At 44.6% G+C, this 18,741-nt stretch overlaps 1 protein-coding gene across 1 annotated transcript in view; it reads right to left on the reverse strand.

Annotated features, from left to right (window-relative positions):
• LOC120989619 (ceramide synthase 4-like) overlaps positions 1–18,741 on the reverse strand; it is a 207,434-nt gene that overhangs the window by 136,484 nt on the left and 52,209 nt on the right. The window contains exons 3-4 of the mRNA XM_040417835.1: positions 4,549–4,666; positions 2,279–2,397 (exon numbers count right to left, since the gene is read on the reverse strand). Coding sequence (XP_040273769.1) covers positions 2,279–2,397; positions 4,549–4,666 — 237 coding nt within the window. The remainder of the gene's footprint in view (positions 1–2,278; positions 2,398–4,548; positions 4,667–18,741) is intronic.

Genomic DNA, 18,741 nt, shown 5'->3' on the forward strand with positions numbered 1-18,741 from the left:
AAAGTAGCCTAATGGAACTTAAAAGGTGAAACTAACATATGAGATAGGCCTCATGCACACGACCGTTTTTTTTTACGGTCCGCAAAAACGGGGTCCGTTGTTCCGTGATCCGTGACCGTTTTTTCGTCAGTGGGTCTTCCTTGATTTTTGGAGGATCCACGGACATGAAAAAACTGTCGTTTTGGTGTCCGCCTGGCCGTGCGGAGCCAAACGGATCCGTCCTGAATTACAATGCAAGTCAATGGGGACGGATCCGTTTGACGTTGACACAATATGGTGCAATTTCAAACGGATCCGTCCCCATTGACTTTCAATGTAAAGTCAGGAGTTAATATACCATCGGATCGGAGTTTTCTCCAATCCGATGGTATATTTTAACTTGAAGCGTCCCCATCACCATGGGAACGCCTCTATGTTAGAATATACCATCGGATTTGAGTTACATCGTGAAACTCAAATCCGACAGTATATTCTAACACAGAGGCGTTCCCATGGTGATGGGGACGCTTCAGGTTAGAATATACTAAAAGAACTGTGTACATGACTGCCCCCTGCTGCCTGGCAGGTGCTGCCAGGCAGCAGGGGGCAGCCCCCCCCCCTGTAGTTAACACATTGGTGGCCAGTGGGCCCCCCTCCCTCCCCTGTAGTTAACTCATTGGTGGCCAGTGCGGCCGGCCCCCCTCCCTCCCCTGTAGTTAACTCGTTGGTGGCCAGTGGGCCCCCCTCCCTCCCCTGTAGTTAACTCGTTGGTGGCCAGTGGGCCCCCCTCCCTCCCCTGTAGTTAACTCATTGGTGGCCAGTGCGGCCGGCCCCCCTCCCTCCCCTGTAGTTAACTCGTTGGTGGCCAGTGGGCCCCTCCTCCCTCCCCTGTAGTTAACTCGTTGGTGGCCAGTGGGCCTTCTCCACTCCCTCACCCTCCTAATTAAAATCTCCCCCCTATCATTGGTGGCAGCGGAGTGTGGTACACTGGCCACCAACGAGTTAACTACAGGGGAGGGAGGGGGGGGGGGGGCGGCCGCACTGGCCACCAATGAGTTAACTACAGGGGAGGGAGGGGGGCCCACTGGCCACCAATGAGTTAACTACAGGGGAGGGAAGGGGGGGGGCCGGCCGCACTGGCCACCAATGTGTTAACTACAGGGGGGGGGGGGCTGTCATGTACACAGTTCTTTTAGTATATTCTAACCTGAAGCGTCCCCATCACCATGGGAACGCCTCTGTGTTAGAATATACTGTCGGTTCTGAGTTTTCACGAAGTGAAAACTCAGCTATGAAAAAGCTTTTATGCAGACGGATCTTTGGATCCGTCTGTATAATAACTAACCTACGGCCACGGATCACGGACACGGATGCCAATCTTGTGTGCATCCGTGTTCTTTCACGGACCCATTGACTTGAATGGGTCCGTGAACCGTTGTCCGTCAAAAAAATAGGACAGGTCATATTTTTTTGACGGACAGGATACACGGATCACGGTCTCGGCTGCAAAACGGTGCATTTTCCGATTTTTCCACGGACCCATTGAAAGTCAATGGGTCCGCGAAAAAAAACGGAAAACGGCACAACGGCCACGGATGCACACAACGGTCGTGTGCATGAGGCCATAGACTGATTACATGCAAAGCGAGATATTTCAAGCCTTTATTTGGTATAATTTGGATGATTATGGCTTATAGCTTATGAAACCCCAAAGTCTCAATTTTGAGGTACCCTTTGCTCAGGGGGTATGGATTAATTAGCTGACTAGAGTGTCACACTTTGAGCCTAGAATATTGAACCTTTTCACCAAATTCTAATTTTAAGCTGCATTATTGCAATTCCTTTTAATTTGCATTACTGAAATAAATGGACTTTTGCTCGATATTCTAATTTTTTAAGTTTCACCTGTATATGCTGCATACACTGGACTTTATTCCAGTACCCTGTAGGGACTGAAGTTACTGCTTATGTTCTCCCTGTAGAGCGGAGATCCCCAGGATGAATCTGTAGCACAAGTCACTACCCACCCTCCCTATAAACAGAGACATCATAATGGGAACACACAGGGTAGAGGGCATGCTGGCTGGTGCCACATCTTTGCAGGAGATTTAGTGGTAGTGACTATAAACCAGGTATGACAGGTAAAGCAGGAAGCAGAAGAAGAGGTGCAGCTGTATGAGAGAACACACTGGTAAAGACATGCTGGATTTACATACAGTTGTACATTAGTCATATGACAAGAAATGGTAATCTACCAATTAAAGAAGAGGTTACCCTTTAGGTTCAGGCTTTCTCTCACCTGGATTCAGAGAATTTTTTGGTTACGCTTGGCCTGTCTTGGTCTCTTCTACATCTGAACCAATGTTCAACTTGGCGAATCTGCATTTTACACTCAGCTGACAGGTAGCGGACTTCAGGCTGTTGAATTGTTAAACTCCATTAAATTTTTTAGAACAATATCTAGAATGTTGCAGCATGCATTGAGGAGATTGTGAAAATAACATGAAACAGGTGATACAAATGGCTAAAAGTGTTTTCAAAACTGTAGCTGGAAAAAGTGTCTATAATGACATAATAAACTTCATGCACCGCATGTACTCCATATACAGTATTATGCCTTATTTACACGTCAGAGTTCGGTCAGTGATTTCTATCAGTGATTTGGAGCCCAAACCAGGTGCGGCTCTAAACACAGAACAGGTGCAGAGCTTTACCTTATACCTCATGTCTGTGGAGGCTCCAATCCTGGTTTTGGCTCCAATCACTGATGGAAAACACTGGCTAAGACACTGGCGTGTGAATGAGGGTTTATATTTATATTTAAAATAGCAGAAACCCAGCGGCTATGGCGCCCGCTGCGAGAGGGAGCCAAGATTGGGGACCGGACTTCTGCCGTACATGTACGGCGGAGGTCCTTAAAGGGTTAAATCAGGAATATGTTCATTAATGCTGCCCATTTCTGCCACAGATTTTAGCCTTTGCAACTGCATATTTTCTGCTGCAGAAAATCCATAACCCATGTCGTGTGGATATATCCTTAGGGTAAGACCACATGGCCCAGTCGTGTCAGGAACTGCAGCGGATTTCAAACGAGCTGAAGGATGTGCCTAATTTAAGATGAGGGGCACGCCTCCTCATAAATTAGGTGCATCCTCCGGCAGCACAGGAGCAATCAAAGACCGCCATAAAACACCAGTCTTTGATAAATGACCCCCAATCACTTTAGAAAGTGCACAACACTGCTCAGCGTGAACCTGTCTTACAGGAACAAACCAGTCAAAAGGCATGTCTATAAATCACAATTCTGCACATATTAGGCAGTCTGCCATTGATCTAAAATGACCCTTTCTACTGTATCTTGTATCTGTCAGTACCACATATCTCTAGACTAGAGGAGCCTTTCATTCTGAAAATATGAGGTGGACTGAGATTACACACGTCATCAAAACAAGATCCATATGTAGTGGAAAACACTGCATGGCATGTTGTGCAGAAATGTGCATTTTCACTGTGGATTTTGCGGAAAATCCAAGCCAACATACACAGCGGAAAATTCGGAACTACGCAAACCTATCATTAGGCCTAGTTCACAGAGATAAGGTATAATGGATGGATTCTGTCTTTCTGACCCGAACCTGTTTTTTTGCTTGTTTCTGGGCAGCAGAACACTATTTATACAGCACGTTTGCTGCCCAGAGACGATTATTTAGGTGACCGTAGAATGCTTTCACCAGATGAACGAGCATTTGCATGTTCGTTGGATGACCAGCTGCACTTTTACAAAGGGTTCCTAGGAATGCCCGGATTGCTGGCCTGATCTCTGTTCCACACCGTATCGCCCAGATTGTGAACCTATTCAATTAATGAGTCCGCATCCGTGATATGGTGCCGTATATTTCGGACCCACTGTTTGTGAGCCGTGATATGGGCACAAACAGTGGCATGGTTGTGTACATGAGGTCTTAAGCATAATTCTGTGTAGACTGCAGTTTTGTGAATCTACATGTCTATACATACCTCACCAGTTTCCCTGTCTGTGAGTTGGCTTGGCTTCCTTGCAGTCTATGGCCTCATGCACACGACCATTGTTTTATTCCGTATCCGTTGTTCAGTTTTTCGTGATTTTCTGCAGACCCATTGACTTTCAATGGGTCCGTTGAAAACTCAGCTAATGCACCGTTTGTCATCCGCATCCGTGGTTCCAGTCCGTCAAAAAAATATAACCTGTCCTATTTTTTTTCAAGGAAAACAGTTCGCGGACCCATTCAAGTCAATGGGACCGTGAAAAAACGTGGAGGCACACAAGATTGTCACCCGCGTCCGTTTGTTTCCTATCATTTGCATGGCAAACTTGACTTAGACTTTTTTTTACTTTCCTTCATGTCTGGTGATCCTCCAAAAATAAAGGAAGACACACGGAAACAAAAACGGAAACGGATCACGGAACAACGGAACCCCATTTTGCGGAACGGAACACAACAACGGTCGTGTGCATGAGGCCTATTACTGATTTTGGTTGCTGTAGCAGAAGTCTTCCTAATGAATCACGTTCAATGCTATTTTACATACCTCTGATGGATGCTTTCCCTTTTTTAAATAAAACTCTTCTAGAACCGGTTTAACAGACGGTTTCCTTTTGTATTTATCTCGGAGGCCCATCTTTCTGCTTAGAGGTAGTGTCACAAACCTATTAAAACAGTAAATTTCAGGAAATTACTAGTGGAATAGACAGACAGTTCTGATCAAAATGGAAAATACCCATTATTTATTCATGACACATTCAGAATAACAGCCAACTCTAGTCGTAAGGATTTCCAAGTGTTCTGCTGTGACTCTATCTACACCAGGGGTGCACAACCTGCGGCCCCCAGAGCCAAGGTTTGCGGCCCCCATCCTGCTGGACAGAAGCACAGCTGATCGTGCGATCATCTGTGTTTCTTCCGGGAGCGCTGCACAGGGAAGGATGACAGCTCCTGCCCCTGTACTGTAGCAGGAGTCTGGAGCAGGTCGGGTCCCTAGCTATTGGTGAGAGTGAGGGAGCCGAGGAGAAGGCGCAGTTCATCAGCGCTTCTGCCTTCTCCTCAAGCAGCGCTCTGCAGCAGTGGGGTACTAAGAATGGGGGAAGGGGGTCCGCCCCGGGTGCCAGAAGCAATGAGCGTTTCCATCAATACAGATAGAAGCACTCATTGCTGGAGCGCAGGCAGCTGCGGTCCTGTCACTCACCGCTCTGCTCCCTGCGCTCCACCCCTTCTTCAGGCCGGCGGCTCTGAATGGTGAAGCAGGAAGACTATCACCATTCAGCCTGCAGGCACGGATCGCACTGCCCACTGTAGACACAGTGGACGGAGCCTGCAGCCCAGGAATCTGCATAAGCTCCGCCCATACAGTGCTGCAGAGCGATCTGTGCCTGCAGGGGAGAGAGGACTGTGAGCTTTAGGAACGGGACAAGGTGAGTAGGTACTGTGTTTTTTTTATAACACAGAGGGGGCTCAATGGGCATTGCTAATGTAAATGGGGCACAATGGGCATTTCTTCTCTGGAAGGGGAACAATGGGCATTGCTAATATGAAGGGGGCACAATGGGCATTTCTACTATGGAGGGGGAACAATGGGCATTTCTACTCTGGAGGGGGCACAGAGAGCATTGCTAATATGAAGGGGACACAATGGGCATTTCTTCTCTGGAGGGGGCACAATGGGCATTTCTTCTCTGGAGGGGGCACAATGGGCATTTCTTCTCTGGAGGGGGCACAATGGGCATTGCTAATGTGAAGGGGACACAATGGGCATTCCTACTATGGAGGGGGCACAGTGCACAGAGGTCATTACTATTATGAAGGGGGCACAGAGGGCATTATTACTGTGAAGGGGGCACAATGGGCATTACTAGCACAGAGGGTATTACTACTGTTAAGGGGGCACAATGGGGATTTCTACTATGGAGGGGATGCAGAGGGCATTATTACTGTGAAGGGGGCACAATGGGCATTATTACTGTGAAGGGGGCCCAATGGGCATTATTACTATTAATGGGGCACAATAGGCATTATTAATATTAAGGGGCACAATGGCATTATAAGGCTACTTTCACACTGGCGTTTCTGGGTCCGCTTGTGAGATCTGTTTCAGGGCTCTCACAAGCGGCCCAAAACGGATCAGTTCAGCCGCAATGCATTCTGAATGGATAAGGATCCGTTCAGAATGCAGCAATTTGGCTGCTTTTGGTCTCTGTTGCGCCTGTATTCCGCTTTTGAGGCGGACACGAAAACGCAGCTTGAAGCGTTTTGGTGTCCGCCTGACGATGTGCAGCCAAACGGATCCGTCCTGACTTGCAATGTAAGTCAATGGGGACGGATCCGTTTTCACTGACACAATATGGTGCAATTGAAAACGGATCCGTCCTCCATTGACTTATTTTTTTATGAATAATGCAAATGGGACCGTTATGAACGGATACAAGCGTTTGCATTATCGGTGCGGATCCGTCTGTGCAGATACAAGACGGATTCGCACCGAACGCAGGTGTGAAAGTAGCCTTACTGTGAAGGGGGACAATGGGCATTACTACTATTAAGGGGCATTATTACTGTGAAGGATGCACTATGGGGAGTATTACTGTGAGGGGGGCACAAAGAGGGCATTACAACATGGAATGGAACAGCACACACCGAAGTAAATGGGTCTGCATCCGACCCGTAATAAATGCGGCTCAGATATGGACCCAAACCATCTAAAGCGGATATGTCAGGTCTCCCCTGTCATGCACACAACCCAAATTTTCATCAGTGTCTTCTGTTTTTGCGGACAGCACACTGACTCATTAATTTCTATGGAGCTATGCACACTATGCTTTTTTTTGCAAATTCATGTGGACATTCCAAATTAAAGAACATGTCCTATTCTGATCCGTATTGCATACAAAAATTGTCCTTTCTATTGACTGGAGTGGAAAGAAATGCAGAATGCACACAGTAGGTATCTGTGTTTTGCAGATCCGTTGTTTGCATACTGAATTAGAGACAAAGTCGTGTGCGTGAAGACACTGATAACGTTTTTAGATTTCCATCTACAGAGCTATGTGGGGTCTTGTTTTTTGGCAGGACGAAATGTACTTTTTATTGGTCCCATTTTGGGGTATGTATGACTTTTTAATCACTTTTTATTACATTTTTCTGGGAGGACAAGGTGACCAAAAATATGGCGAATCACTTTTTCCGTTACAGTCTTTACCCTGAAGGAATACTATTTTGATATTTTAATAGATTGGAGTTTTTGGACACACCGATACCTGTTATGTCTATTTTTTATTGTTTATTTTTAGATGTAAAATTAGGAATGGAGTGGTTTTAATTTTTATTTTTGTGCTTTTTACTCGCACATGAGAGCTTCTGATTGCTTGTATGATAGACTTCAAAAGAATGCTATAGCAGTCTATGGGATTCTGACAGGCTGCCCACCAAGGATGCCTCGGTCACAACTGACAGTGGGATCTGAGGGGTTAAATGACTGGGATCAGAGTCCTGGGTCACTGCCGGCAGATGTCTGCTATACTATACAGCTGGCACCAGCCATACATGGAGCTAGCTCAGCGTGTGAGCCAGCACCATATTATTATTATTATTATTATTATTATTTATTATTAAAGCGCCATTCATTCCATAGCGCTGTACATATGATAAGCGGTGCACATACATAATACAGACAATTGCACTAAGCAGGAACAAGACGAGTTATAGACTGGTACAGAAGGAGAGAGGGCCCTGCCCGTGAGGGCTTACAATCTACATGGTATGGGAGAAGGACACAGTAGGTGCGGGTTAAGTTGGTCATGGCGGTATAGAGGCAGCAGGGTCACGGGTTGTAGGCTTGTCTGAAGAGGTGGGTTTTCAGGTTTCTTTTGAAGGATTCCACTGTAGGTGAGAGTCTGATATGTTGGGGTAGCGCGTTCCAGAGTATGGGGGATGTACGGGAGAAATCTTGGAGTCGATTGTGGGAAGAGGCAATAAGAGGAGAGGAGAGAAGGAGGTCTTGTGAGGATCGGAGAGTGCGTGTGGGGGTGTATCGGGAAAGTAGCTCAGAGATGTAGGGAGGGGACAGGTTATGGACGGCCTTGTATGTATTTGTTAGTACTTTGAAGTGAATTCGTTGGGCAATGGGTAGCCAGTGAAGGGATTGGCAGAGGGGAGAGGCAGAGGAATAATAGGGTGAGAGGTGGATTAGTCGGGCAGCAGAGTTGAGGATAGATTGGAGGGGTGCGAGAGTGCTAGATGGAAGGCCACAGAGGAGAGTGTTGCAGTAGTCTAGGCGGGAGATAATGAGGGCATGTACAAGCATTTTCGCAGATTCAAAGTTAAGGAAAGCACGGATGCGGGAGATGTTTTTGAGTTGGAGGCGGCAGGTGGTGGAAAGGGCTTGGATGTGCGGTCGGAAGGAAAGGGCAGAATCCAAGGTCACTCCAAGGCAGCGGGCTTTGTTGACTGGGGAGAGTGTGCAGCCATTGATCATGATAGATAGGTCTGTTGGGGGGGTTGAACAAGATGGGGGAAAGATTATGAATTCTGTCTTATCCATGTTAAGTTTAAGAAAGCGAGAGGCGAAGAAGGATGATATAGAAGATAGACATTGTGGGATTCTTGATAGTAAGGTGGTGATGTCTGGACCAGAGAGGTAGATATGTGTGTCGTCAGCGTAGGAGTGATACTGAAAGCCATGGGACTCTATGAGCTGTCCCAGGCCAAAAGTGTAGATAAAGAAGAGCAGGGGTCCTAGGACAGAGCCTTGCAGGACACCAACAGAGAGGGAATGAGACGAGGAGGTGGTGCGGGAGTGGGAGACGCTAAACATCCGTCTGTGAGGTATGATGTGATCCAGGAGAGGGCCAGGTCAGTGATGCCAAGAGATGAGAGAGTTTGCAACAGAAGGGAGTGGTCAACAGTGTCGAAGGCAGAGGACAGGTCAAGGAGAAGGAGTATTGTTTCTTGGTTTTGGCTGTCAGTAGGTCATTGGTGACTTTGGTAAGGGCAGTCTCGGTCGAGTGGTGGGGTCGGAAGCCAGATTGTAGGCGGTCAAAGAGGGAGCAGGAGGAGAGGTGGGAGGACAGTTCTGAATGGACATGTTGTTCAAGTAGCTTTGAGGCATACGGAAGAAGTGATATGGGGCGATAACTGGACAAGGAAGATGGGTCAAGTGAAGCTTTTTGAGGATGGGTGTAATGGTAGCATGTTTAAAAGCAGAGGGGAAGACACCAGAGTTTAGTGATAGGTTGAAGAGATGAGTTAGGGCTGGGATAAACACTGTGGTGAGGTTAGGGATGAGGTGGGATGGGATTGGGTCAAGTGCACAGGTGGTCAGATGAGATTTGGAGAGTAGAGTGGAGAGTTTTTCTTCTGTAATAGTGGAGAAGCGGGTTTTGGGAGAAGAGGACTGAGCAGTTGTGTAGAGGGTCTGTGGGGACTGTGCAGTAAAGCTTTCTCTGATGTGGACTCTCTTTTGTTTGAAATATTTGGCAAAGTCCTCAGCTGAGAAGAGTGGAGAGGGTGGGGGCGCTGGGGGACGGAGAAGGGAGTTAAAAGTGCAAAAAGTTGTTTAGGGCTGTGTGACAGGGAAGATATGAGAGATGAGAAGTAGGCCTGTTTTGCATCAGCGAGTGAGGATTTGAATATGAGCAGGGATTGTTTGTATGCGGTGAAGTGATCCTTAGAATGGGATTTCTTCCATCGCCGCTCAGCAGCCCTGGAAGCTTGTCTGAGTTTTTTGGTCAGGTTGGTGTGTTGTCTGTTGATTTTCCGGATTTTGTTGTGTGTGAGGGGGGCAACAGTGTCGAGAGCTGTACTTATTGTGGTGTTATATAGGGTGGTAGCAGCATCTGGGTCTTGGAGGCAACAGATGGTAGAGAGTGGGAGAAGAGAGTCAGAAAGCAAGCGAAAGTCGAGATGTTTGAGGTTCCTGCGGGGGTGTGCTAGTGTGTGGACCGAGGGAGCTGCAGAAGAGACCAGTGAAGAGATGGTGAGTAGGTTGTGGTCGGATAGGGGGAGAGGCGAATTAGAAAGGTTAGATAGGGAGCAGAGGCGGGTAAAGATCAGATCCAGAGTGTGACCATCTCTGTGGGTGGGAGCTGAAGACCACTGTGATAGGCCGAAGGAGAAAGAGAGTGACAGGAGTTTAGAGCTGGAGGCCGGTAAATGACTGCTACTTGAAGGTTGGAGGGAGAGTAGATGCGAACAGAGTGTACTTCAAATGAGGTGAGCGTAATGGAGGGTGGCAGTGAAGTTGGGCTGTAGGAGCAGGTGTCTGATAGGAGAAGACCAACTCCTCCACCATGTTTGCAGCCGGGGCGGGGGGTGTGAGTGAATTGAAATCCACTATAAGAGAGTGCAGCAGGGGAGGAGGTGTCTGAGGATGTCAGCCATGTTTCTGTGAGACCCAGAAAGGAAAGGTTTTGATAGATGAACAGTTCATGAATGTAGGACAGTTTGTTACAGACGGAGCGCGCGTTCCATAATGCTCCTGCAAGAGGAACCAAAGGAGCAGGGGTCAGAGGAATGGTAATTAGGTTTAAGGGGTTGCAGAAATTTGTGGAAGGAGATTTGTAGTGGGACATGGAGGTGATAGTGGGGATTTGCTGAGGGGGTCTTGGATTTGGAGAGATATCACCAGCAGTAAGGAGAAGCAGAGAAAGTGTTAATAGGTGAGAATAAGAGAGGGCAGGAGGTATCTGTGTGTGTTTGGGAAGGAAGTGTTTTGTGTTGGCAAACAGGTTTGTGCAAAAGGTCAGATGAGAAGGTAAGATGGAGGAAGAGATGAATAGTTCCTTGCTGGGTGAATGGATGTGGGGGTATTTCAGGAGGTTGTGGAAAAGTAGGAGGAGTAAGAGGAAAAATTTAAACATTGTTTGCATTAACTATGTCTGTAATTACCCGTGGTCCCCTTCTGGTCACATTCTGGTATAATTCAGTCTGTGCACTTAAGAGTTGCACTTGAGAGATGTTGCATGTGGAAAGACCAAGGTCTGAAAAGACCTAGGATCTTAGATTTATACCACTCAGTGTTCAATCAGGTGTGACCAAGAGGGGAGGGGGCTACATATGTCCTAATCAAGGAGGACCAGATACAGGGGTGAAATAGTCAATGTAAACAAATACTCAATAAATCCAGCAGGAAAAGAGACATTAATAGTTCAGACAAGACATACCAGGATTTAGAAGGAGAGATGAGAGGGATGGACAAGATCAGACTGTGGAAAAGCTGGGTGGAGCAGTAAGCTTCAGACAAGACATACCAGGATTTAGAAGGAGAGATGAGAGGGATGGACAAGATCAGACTGTGGAAAAGCTGGGTGGAGCAGTAAGCTTCAGACAAGACATACCAGGATAAGGAAGTATAGATGAGAGGGATGGACAAGATCAGACTGTGGAAAAGCTGGGTGGAGCAGTAAGCTTCAGACAAGACATACCAGGATTTAGAAGGAGAGATGAGGGATGGACAAGATCAGACTGTGGAAAACATACATCTCTTACATGCTAATACCTTACATGTACAGCATTACGCATTAGGGGGTTAAGGTATACAGTTTTCTATTATTTCAGTATTTTTATGTAGAAAGTTGTTTAAAGGGATTGTCTCACCACAGACAATCCTTCCGATATGGGCCCCACATGGGACTTGGAGCTGTGTATTCTAACCCTATACTATGTATGATTCTGTGCATATTCTAGGAAGAGACAGCTGATCAGTATGGGTGCCGGGTGTTGGACTTCCACGATCAGCTATTCAAGACCTATCCTTTTAAAACTTAAAACTTATAACTTTTAAAATGCCATTTAAAATCCCTTTAAATAGCATACTGTATACATATTTGTACAAAATATGACATATTGTTTGAGAAAAAAGTAGTAGGAATAGCTCACTCTTATGTGACAGGGAACAGGTGCTCTAGTCCAAATGGCTGTATCACCCGTACAGAGAAAAATATTGAAATTACTTGTAAATTGTGGACTGGCACTCTGTATGTGTGGCTTCAAATGAATACACAATAATTATGGTGATCACACTCAAATTTAATAAATGAAAAACAATCGTAATGACACTATAAAACTGTTAAAAATTTATAAAAACGTCAAACAAACATATGCATGCTCACACATTAAATATTGTAGGAAAAATACGTCATAAATCGTATATGCAAGTAGTTCATAAAATAAATGAGGGTGGTTTTCTGATGAGACTGAACTAAATCTTTATATTTGATTTAAAAGTTTGCATAAAGTGCATTCAGCTGTTATTGTGGCTTGCGGCTTGTAGGCCAAGATGTTCTTAAAGGGGATGAAAAGCAATCCTGAATACTGTTCACCAGTTACTGCTTGATTATAGTTTGTTTGCGGTTTAAATGTCCAGACCTTAGTTTATGTCTATGATGGAAAAACAAGTACTGGTATGTCCTATAATCACCGCCTATACAGGTCTTACCTGCTTCTAGGTGGATAAGAATATTCGTGTTCCAAGATATGGCATTACATACCCGACCTAAGGGCTGTTTCACACGAGCGGATGCCGTGCGTGGCATCCGCTCCGTGAAAGAGTGCCAAGACCCGATGCAGACTGCAGATGCACGGAGCATTAACATGACTGATAATGCTCCGTGCCTCTCTGTGATCTCTTTACTACGAAATCACAGTGACAACTTTTATCTCACTCTGATTTCGTAGTAAAGAGATCACAGAGAGGCACGGAGCATTATCAGTCATGTTACTGCTCCGTGCTTCTGCAGTCTGCATTGGGTCTTGGCACTCTTTCACGGAGCGGATGCCACGCACAGCATCCGCTCGTGTGAAACAGCCCTAAGAGTTGCTGCTGTGTTCGTTTCTCCACGCTATTCAGGCAGACGCCGGTATATCACGTGGTCTGTATCAGGAAACAGGTTTGTATCTCGCAGCAAGGTATCGCAGGAACTTGGTGTTGAAAATGGGATCCGAAAATTTTTTTCTTATTTGGAGCGCTCCAATTTTTAGTAAGATTGATTTTAATAGATCATCCGTATAAAGGCCTTTTCTTAGTCCAGTGGGAGTTCTCAGCTGGTTATGCCAGACGCGTTTCAGGGACCTCTTACCCCTTCCTCAGTGGCAGCTGATCTCCCATTTTTGGACTGGCTACTTATAGGCTGCCCAGGATAGCCCACAGGTGTAGGGCGGATTGGGCTGCTCAGGATAGCCCACAGGTGTAGGGCGGATTAGGCTGCCCAGGATAGCCCACAGGTGTAGGGCGGATTGGGCTGCTCAGGATAGCCCACAGATGTAGGGCGGATTTAGCAATCAAAAATTCAAAGGTTTAGCTCTGTTATTAGACATGCGGTTTTACTTGCGGTTCTGTTGCGATTTTTTTTTACTACTGGTGCATTTTTTTGTTATAATGTGTGTTGTGATGTAATCTCTCTATTTAATAAAAAATAAATATTGCAACGTGTTGCAATGCATTAAAAATTCAAAATATTAATAAAATATCACATATGATGACATAAAAATTTACATATGATAACATAAAAAATCATGAAAAATCCCATATGATGAACATAAAAAACCAAATGGGACATAGATATTGCAGTGGATACATGTATATAAGACATCCTGATCAACTCTTGATATAATAAATATATTCTTTTATATCATCATTCCTTGCTTTATTTAATTTTGTCTGGTGGTATACCACCAGACAAAATAAAATAAAGCAAGGAATGATGATATAAAAGAATATATTCATGATTTTTTATGTTATCATATGTAAATTTTTAAATTTTTATGTCATCATATGTGATACACCTGTGGCCTATCCTGAGCAGCCCAATCCGCCCTACACCAGTGGGCTATCCTGAGCAGCCCAATCCGCCCTACACCTGTGGGCTATCCTGGGCAGCCTATAAGTAGCCAGTCCAAAAATGGGAGATCAGCTGCCACTGAGGAAGGGGTAAGAGGTCCCTGAAACGCGTCTGGCATAACCAGCTGAGAACTCCCACTGGACTAAGAAAAGGCCTTTATACGGATGATCTATTAAAATCAATCTTACTAAAAATTGGAGCGCTCCAAATAAGAAAAAAAAATTCGGATCCCCAAAAAATTTTCGGATCCCATTTTCAACACCAAGTTCCTGCGATACCTTGCTGCGAGATACAAACCTGTTTCCTGATACAGACCACGTGATATACCGGCGTCTGCCTGAATAGCGTGGAGAAACGAACACAGCAGCAACTCTTAGGGCTGTTTCACACGAGCGGATGCTGTGCGTGGCATCCGCTCCGTGAAAGAGTGCCAAGACCCAATGCAGACTGCAGAAGCACGGAGCAGTAACATGACTGATAATGCTCCGTGCCTCTCTGTGATCTCTTTACTACGAAATCAGAGAGATAAAAGTTGTCACTGTGATTTCGTAGTAAAGAGATCACAGAGAGGCACGGAGCATTATCAGTCATGTTAATGCTCCGTGCCTCTGCAGTCTGCATCGGGTCTTGGCACTCTTTCACGGAGCGGATGCCACGCACGGCATCCGCTCGTGTGAAACAGCCCTTAGGTCGGGTATGTAATGCCATATCTTGGAACACGAATATTCTTATCCACCTAGAAGCAGGTAAGACCTGTATAGGCGGTGATTATAGGACATACCAGTACTTGTTTTTCCATCATAGACATAAACTAAGGTCTGGACATTTAAACCGCAAACAAACTATAATCAAGCAGTAACTGGTGAACAGTATTCAGGATTGCTTTTCATCCCCTTTAAGAACATCTTGGCCTACAAGCCGCAAGCCACAATAACAGCTGAATGCACTTTATGCGAACTTTTAAATCAAATATAAAGATTTAGTTCAGTCTCATCAGAAAACCACCCTCATTTATTTTATGAACTACTTGCATATACGATTTATGACGTATTTTTCCTACAATATTTAATGTGTGAGCATGCATATGTTTGTTTGACGTTTTTATAAATTTTTAACAGTTTTATAGTGTCATTACGATTGTTTTTCATTTATTAAATTTGAGTGTGATCACCATAATTATTGTGTATTCATTTGAAGCCACACAAACAGAGTGCCAGTCCACAATTTACAAGTAATTTCAAAATATGACATAGGACCAAATTATATTTGGTGGTTGACTAGAGTTATTCCTGGTGTATTCTAAGTTGCCTAAGCCAAATATGATATTTGTGAATCCGTATAAAGGTGTGATTTCATAGCAGTCTGGTGTATCATATATCATCGGGCATTAAACGCCAAGTCTTAGGGCTTATACACACGTCAGTGATTCAGATCCGTGTGCGGTCTGTGTTCTCCATAGACTGCGCACAGATCCATTCAATTCTTTGTGTGTATTCAGATGTCCCTGTTTTTCCTGAGGATGTCCACTTTGCTCCCATTCTATTCAATGGGGGGTCCATGAAAAGCACCAACAGCATATGGATGCCATCCATGTGTAGTCTGTTTTTCGGTGATCCATGCAAAGCAAACTTGTCATTTTCTGTGGATCAACCATGGTGAAAAAACTGCAAGACGTGTCCTGAACTTTGACCATTACGGCCGCAAACAAATCAGAGTTTCTGCGTCCTCACAACAAATAGGTGTGAAGAAGCCCTTACTGTGGTGAATAGGGCAAAATGATAACGTCAGAGCAGCAGAGCAGTGCATAAGATGAAGCTGCCATGTAAATTATTCACATAACAGCTGTCCATAGCTTTTGAAGAAGGGCACACTCAGCTAGACCTTTACAGTTATTTTTAGGAGCTGCTTGATAATTCATGCTTATCGGTGTATGTTGTCGGAAAGCAGCTCTTGCCGGGTGGAGGACGGCATGTGACAATGACACACATGACAAATAGAGGAAGAAGAAACATCTCTGCAATGATGCATCCATTCAACCAGCTACTATATAAGCCCTCACACAGCTACATTGGTGGAAAAATAAAATGTTATGGAATATGGATGTTAGGGTACATTCACATAACAGTGGAAAAAAACAGATACACTGTCAGTGTTTCATGGCCATTTTGAATCAAGGCGTGCATCCATTTTTCTGGCCATCTATCTGCTTTTTAACCACTTCAGCCCCCCTAGCTTGAACACCCTGAAAGACCAGGCCACTTTTTACACTTCTGACCTACCCTACTTTCACCGTTTATTGCTCGGTCATGCAACTTACTACCCAAATGAATTTTACCTCCTTTTCTTCTCACTTTCATTTGGTGGTATTTCATTGCTGCTGACATTTTTACTTTTTTTGTTATTAATCAAAATTTAACGATTTTTTGGCAAAAAAATGAAATTTTTCACTTTCAGTTGTAAAATTTTGCAAAAAAAACGACATCCATATATAAATTTTGCTCTAAATTTATTGTTATACATGTCTTTGATAAAAAAAAAATGTTTGGGTAAAAAAAAAATGGTTAGGGTAAAAGTTATAGCGTTTACAAACTATGGTACAAAAATGTGAATTTCCGCTTTTTGAAGCAGCTCTGACTTTCTGAGCACCTGTCATGTTTCCTGAGGTTCTACAATGGCCAGACAGTACAAACACCCCACAAATGACCCCATTTCGGAAAGTAGACACCCTAAGGTATTCGCTGATGGGCATAGTGAGTTCATAGAACTTTTTATTTTTTGTCACAAGTTAGCGGAAAATGATGATTTTTTTTTTTCCTTACAAAGTCTCATATTCCACTAACTTGTGACAAAAAATAAAAAGTTCTATGAACTCACTATGCCCATCAGCGAATACCTTTGGGTGTCTTCTTTCCAAAATGGGGTCACTTGTGGGGTAGTTATACTGCCCTGGCATTCTAGGGGCCCAAATGTGTGGTAAGGAGTTTGAAATCAAATTCTGTAAAAAATGGCCGGTGAAATCCGAAAGGTGCTCTTTGGAATGTGGGCCCCTTTGCCCACCTAGGCTGTAAAAAAGTGTCACACATGTGGTATCTCCGTACTCAGGAGAAGTTGGGGAATGTGTTTTGGGGTGTCATTTTACATATACCCATGCTGGGTGAGATAAATATCTTGGTCAAATGCCAACTTTGTATAAAAAAATTGGAAAAGTTGTCTTTTGCCAAGATATTTCTCTCACCCAGCATGGGTATATGTAAAATGACACCCCAAAACACATTCCCCAACTTCTCCCGAGTACGGAGATACCACATGTGTGACACTTTTTTGCAGCCTAGGTGGGCAAAGGGGCCCACATTCCAAAGAGCACCTTTCGGATTTCACCGGCCATTTTTTACAGAATTTGATTTCAAACTCCTTACCACACATTTGGGCCCCTAGAATGCCAGGGCAGTATAACTACCCCACAAGTGACCCCATTTTGGAAAGAAGACACCCCAAGGTATTCGCTGATGGGCATAGTGAGTTCATGGAAGTTTTTATTTTTTGTCACAAGTTAGTGGAATATGAGACTTTGTAAGAAAAAAATAATAAAAATCACAATTTTCCACTAACTTGTGACAAAAAATATAAAATTTTAGGAACTCTCCATGCCCCTCACGGAATACCTTGGGGTGTCTTCTTTCCAAAATGGGGTCACTTGTGGGGTAGTTATACTGCCCTGGCATTTTCCAGGGGCCCTAATGTGTGGTAAGTAGGTAAATGACCTGTGAAATCCTAAAGGTGCTCTTTGGAATGTGGGCCCCTTTGCCCACCTAGGCTGCAAAAAAGTGTCACACATGTGGTATCGCCGTATTCAGGAGAAGTTGGGCAATGTGTTTTAGGGTGTCTTTTTACATATACTCATGCTGGATGAGAGAAATATCTCGGCAAAAGACAACTTTTCCCATTTTTTTATACAAAGTTGGCATTTGACCAAGATATTTATCTCACCCAGCATGGGTATATGTAAAATGACACCCCAAAACACATTGCCCAACTTCTCCTGAGTACGGCGATACCAGATGTGTGACACTTTTTTGCAGCCTAGATGCGCAAAGGGGCCCACATTCCTTTTATGAGGGCATTTTTAGACATTTGGATCCCAGACTTCTTCTTACGCTTTAGGGCCCCTAGAATGCCAGGGCAGTATAAATACCCCACATGTGACCCCATTTTGGAAAGAAGACACCCCAAGGTATTCAATGAGGGGCATGGCGAGTTCCTAAAAATTATTTTTTTTGGCACAAGTTAGCGGAAATTGATTTTATTAATTTTTTTCTCACAAAGTCTCCCTTTCCGCTAACTTGGGACAAAAATTTCAATCTTTCATGGACTCAATATGCCCCTCACGGAATACCTGGGGGTGTCTTCTTTCCGAAATGGGGTCACATGTGGGGTATTTATACTGCCCTGGCATTCTAGGGGCCCTAAAGCGTGAGAAGAAGTCTGGAATATAAATGTCTAAAAATTTTTACGCATTTGGATTCCGTGAGGGGTATGGTGAGTTCATGTGAGTTTTTATTTTTTGACACAAGTTAGTGGAATATGAGACTTTGTAAGAAAAAAAAATAAAAATTCCGCTAACTTGGGCCAAAAAAATGTCTGAATGGAGCCTTACAGGGGGGTGATCAATGACAGGGGGGTGATCAGGGAGTCTATATGGAGTGATCACCCCCCTGTCATTGATCACCCCCCTATAAGGCTCCATTCAGATGTCCGTATGTGTTTTGCGGATCCGATCCATGTATCCGTGGATCCGTAAAAATCATACGGACATCTGAATGCAGCCTTACAGGGGGGTGATCAATGACAGGGGGGTGATCAGGGAGTCTATATGGGGTGATCACCCCCCCTGTAAG

The sequence above is a fragment of the Bufo bufo genome, chromosome 2, assembly GCF_905171765.1.
Source record: "Bufo bufo chromosome 2, aBufBuf1.1, whole genome shotgun sequence".
NCBI lineage: Eukaryota > Metazoa > Chordata > Amphibia > Anura > Bufonidae > Bufo > Bufo bufo.